General features: G+C 43.9%; 1 protein-coding gene across 1 annotated transcript in view; it reads left to right on the top strand.

Moving 5' to 3' along the window:
- The window catches only part of LOC134459365 (double-stranded RNA-specific editase 1-like), a 48733-nt gene that overhangs the window by 31196 nt on the left and 12537 nt on the right, over positions 1-5000 (top strand). The window contains exons 6-7 of the mRNA XM_063211703.1: positions 2462-2576; positions 3559-3727. Of these exons, the coding sequence (XP_063067773.1) occupies positions 2462-2576; positions 3559-3727 (284 nt within the window). The remainder of the gene's footprint in view (positions 1-2461; positions 2577-3558; positions 3728-5000) is intronic.

Below are 5000 nucleotides of genomic sequence, written 5' to 3'. Positions count from 1 at the left end.
TGTATTGGTCTTGGGGGACCTATTGCGACCATGGCAGGCCGTATGTGGGTCCCCATCAGTGTCTTGCCCTGGGGCCCTATGTGCAAGTGTTCCGCCACTGAGTATTCCATTATGTAATTTTTAGTTAATCAAGTTAATTAGCCTTCCCTCACCTCAGGTCAGACTCCCAGCTATTCATATTAAAATAATCAAGACTAAAGTACGGGGAGTGACCAGGGCCGGATTAATGCACAGGCTAGATATGGCTGCAGTCTAGGGCCCCCCACCTCCCATGGGGCCCCTGATTGGCCAAAAGTGATAAATCGCTGAATTGAAACAAGATGCAATATTGAAAAATATATCTGTTGTGTTCCGTACATTTGGTAGACATGTCATTCTTAATTCCTAGCTCGTAATTAGGACGGTGTCTATGTAAATTTGTTACGAAATTTGCCATCTGGGAGGGGGGCACAGCAACCTGTAGCCTAGGCGCCCCAGGCCATCTTAATCCGGCCCTGGACGTGACACATTATCATCATTACTATACGCCTGACTGTCGCACCGTTTGAAAAACAGCTTTGCACAGCTTGAGCTGAATTGTCAATGTCAATGTTTAAAAATAAGACTCAAAGAACTCCCTTTTCTTATGTTCTGTTACACATTTAGAAACGGCTTACTGTCCTTTGTGTTGTGCAATGCATCTTAAGCTACGTTCACATACAAGACTCACGTCTCGCTCTGTTGCCTACTCGCCACTCGCTCATGGACGCTAGCTAAACGTTCCCGCGGCATTAACTGCTAATGCACAAGCGACAAGTTCTGTCAGTTACATTTAGAAACGGCTTACTGGCCTTTGTGTTGTACAATTTCATTTCATTTATTGTTTATTTAGCAGGGACAGTGCACAATATACAATTGAGCCAGATTATAGCCACACGGCTAATTTTCATCTGTAGTCCCTGGACAGGAATTGGTGTTAAGATAAAAACAAAAAGGATTAAAATGAATAATAATACAAGAATTTGATAATACAATTAAAAGGTGCCCAATGTGCAAATATAGGCCACAATATTACATGGCCAAGAAGGCATATCTAGTTAAAAGAATACACCAAAGAAACAAAAAACAAGATGTATGATAAAGTAAACATAAAACACCAAACATAAGATAAATGACTAAAAATGTTCACATTGCTGCCTTGATTTTAGCCATTTCTTGAGACCTGATTTAAAACTACTCAGTGTGTTGCTTTGCCTAATACCTACAGGAATACTGTTCCATAGCCCTGTTGTTTTTACAGAAAAGGCACTTTGACCAAAAGTGGTACTTCTAAACACACTTGACGAGTCCCCTCTAGATGATGCTCTTGTGTTTTTTTCTGCTCTACTCAGACTCACAAATTTCTTAAGGGGAGGGGGAGCAAGATCATTTACAATTAAAAAAAATAAACAGCAGTTTGAAAAAGAAATAAAATTGCCCAGACTAAATAAACCATACTTCTGTATGATGGGACAGTGATGGTATAAATTAGATTTTTTTGTCAAGAATTTTAAGAGCCTTTTTATAGGATTTGCGAATCAGTGACAGGGCAGTTGTATTTGCTTGGGACCAGGTGGTCAAGCAATATGAGACATGAGTTAAAATCATTGAATGGAAGTAAAGTTTCGCTGCCTCTGTGGTCAACTGATTCCCTATTATCTTAGTGAATGACAAAAAGACCAACAAAGGTCGGCGTCTGCGCCTTGAACTTAATGCTCGTGTATTGCTTGGTGCGAGCACTCCCAAAAAAGTAGTAATCACTCAAGATAATGGAAAAAAGGAGGCGCACACAAAACTTGTGTGAAAAAGTGTATTGAAGCCGAAAATATACAACAGAAGTCTAACTGGAGAGACAGACGTTTCGGAGCTAGTCCATTCTCAATGTCTCCAGTAGCCTACTGAGAGATCTTGAGTGTTCCTTATTATCTTAAAATGTACAATGCAGCTTAGACATGAAAGTGCAGTAGATGGGGGCGTTCGAATCCGACCTGGGTCATTTGCCATTCCTACCCCGTCTCTCTCTCTCCACATTCGCTTCCTGACGCCCTTCAGTGTCCTGTCTGAAATAAAGGCGAACAAGCCCAGAATTAAAAAAAAAATGTAATACATTTTCTTTTAAAAATAGGGTGCAGTAGATGGAGAACATTCTCGGACCTGTAATGTAATGAAATGGTCAAATATGTATGATGTCTCACAGTACCGAGTATTTCTTCCAGATCGGACCTAAATGTTGTGAATGTGATATGTATTGTATGTATATGTGTACATGTATGTGTATCTCAGGTGTACGCTGTGTGTCAGTGTGTCTCAGGTTCTAAGCTGTGTGTGTGTGTGTGTGTGTGTGTGTGTGTGTGTGTGTGTGTGTGTGTGTGTGTGTGTGCGTGCGTGCGTGCGTGCGTGCGTGCGTGCGTGCGTGCGTGCGTGCGTGCGTGTGTATCCTCAGGTCCTTGCCGATGCTGTGTGCCGTCTCATCGTGGACAAGTTCAGTGAACTGACGGACAATTTCACATCACCACACGCTCGACGGAAAGTCCTCGCTGGAGTTGTCATGACAACAGGTGCATAATACACACACACACACACACACACACACACACACACACACACACACACACACACACACACACACACACACACACACACACACACACACACACACACATTCATCCTCCACACAAACACACTAGGGTGACCATCTCCGTGACAGCCAAAAAGGAGGATGGGGGGGTCTGGGGGTCCTCCTACAGATAGATGTGGATTTCATACATTTTAATCAATTAGCCGTCCGGGTTAATGCTGTGCCAGACGCTTGACAAGGCATTGAAAAGATGGACGGTCCACCCTTAAGACGGACGTCTGGCCACCCTAACACACACACACACACACACACACACACACACACACACACACACACACACACACACACACACACACACACACACGTCCTGATGCGTGCTGATATCTTACCGTTTTTTTCAATTGCTAACAAGCTTTTGTCCAATCCTCAGCGACATTTGCAAAACTCTTAATACAGTTAGCACACCAAGGGCTTTCCATTGCCATACAGTTGACACATTACATGTTTTTTTTTCACACAATTAGCAGTCAATGCATTTCTTTGTGTATATTTAACAGTGTATGCTTTTGAGAAGAAAATGAACTGTTTGGCCAATTGTGTTTGGTAGGTGGTAGTCTGTGCTAAGAGTTTAAAAAAAGTATCCAAACGTATGGGTAAGTGCTTGCTAGCAATTGAAAAAAACTGTAATATGTGTATGCAGGTACACACACACACACACGTCCTGATGCTTGCTGATATCTTAATATGCGTGTGCAGGTACACACACACACACACACGTCCTGATGCGTGCAGATATCTTAATACACGTATGCAGGCACACACACACACACACACACACACACACACACACACACACACACACACACACACACACACACACACACACACACACACACACACACACACACACACACACACACACACGTCCTGATTTGTGCTGATATCTTAATATGCGTGTGCAGGTACGGATGTGAAGGAGGCGCAGGTGATCTGCGTTGCCACGGGAACCAAGTGTATAAACGGCGAGTACATGAGTGACAGGGGCCTGGCGCTTAACGACTGCCACGCGGAGATAGTGGCACGCCGATCGCTCATACGATACCTCTACGGACAACTGGAACTGCTCTCCAGGTAGTGTGTGTGTGTGTGTGTGTGTGTGTCTCTCTCTGTGTGTGTGTGTGTGTGTGTGTGTGTGTGTGTGTGTGTGTGTGTGTGTGTGTGTGTGTGTGTGTGTCTATGTGTGTCTGTGAGTCTGTGTGTGTGTTCACTCATACAATGACATAGCTGCTAGTAAATGCTGTGAGAAAACTGAACTGAATTGAGATTAATTGTTTTTGACATTAATTGTAACACTGTACGAGGATGTGACTGTGTGCCGTGATGCAAGGTGTGTGTGTGTGTGTGTGTGTGTGTGTGTGTGTGTGTGTGTGTGTGTGTGTGTGTGTGTGTGTGTGTGTGTGTGTGTCTGTGTGTGTGTGTGTGTGTGTGTGTGTGTGTGTGTGTCTGACAGTCTTGACAGGGCCCAGGAGAAAATCATCTGAAAGGGATCCCTTTCAATACATAAAATGCGCACACAACTCTGTACCCCCACTCTCCCTGGGCCCAGAATAACATACCCGTTTTCTTCCCATGTCGGTAGGCCTGTGTGTGTGTGTGTGTGTGTGTGTGTCTGTGTGTGTCTGTGTGTGTGTCTGTGTGTCTGTGTGTGTGTGTGTGTGTGTGTGTGTCTGTGTGTGTCTGTGTGTGTGTCTGTGTGTCTGTGTGTGAGTGTGTGTGTGTGTGCTGGTCATGACCATGCTAATTGATCAGACATGGTTTGTTTCGAGAAGACCAAGAGCTAAATAAAGATTGTGTGTGTGTGTGTGTGTGTGTGTGTGTGTGTGTGTGTGTGTGTGTGTGTGTGTGTGTGTGTGTGTGTGTGTGTGTGTGTGTGTGTGTGTGTGTGTGTGTGTGTGTGTGTGTGTGTGTGTGTGTGTGTGTGTGTGTGTGTATGACTGATTGACTGATGAGATGATTGACAGATCAGCAGTGCTCATCAGAGTCGTACTAATCAGCACTGAGCTATTTATGTGTGTGTGTGTGTGCGCGCGCGTTCATTAGAGTTGTCCTAATTAGTGTTTCTCCATCTGTGGAGCTGAGATGCTAATGGGCTGGTAATTACAAACCTCATCTCCCTCCATTAGCCCACCTGTGGAGATAAATACCATAAATATGAAATACATATTCAATATGAAAGAAGCTCTGAGAAGGGTTTTTGAGGTATGGTTTAATTTTCTAAAATATGCTCCAACTTTGATTGCATCATTTCAACCAAAGACTACACCTTAAAGTGATGGTTTGGAGTAATGCAAAGGAGTGTGCTCAAGTTCGGTCTCCTCAGGGGACGTTGTCCCCTCCTTCTTCT

The sequence above is a fragment of the Engraulis encrasicolus genome, chromosome 12, assembly GCF_034702125.1.
Source record: "Engraulis encrasicolus isolate BLACKSEA-1 chromosome 12, IST_EnEncr_1.0, whole genome shotgun sequence".
NCBI lineage: Eukaryota > Metazoa > Chordata > Actinopteri > Clupeiformes > Engraulidae > Engraulis > Engraulis encrasicolus.
The sequence above is the reverse complement of the archived record's forward strand: the minus strand, read 5'-3'. Positions and strand labels throughout refer to the sequence as shown.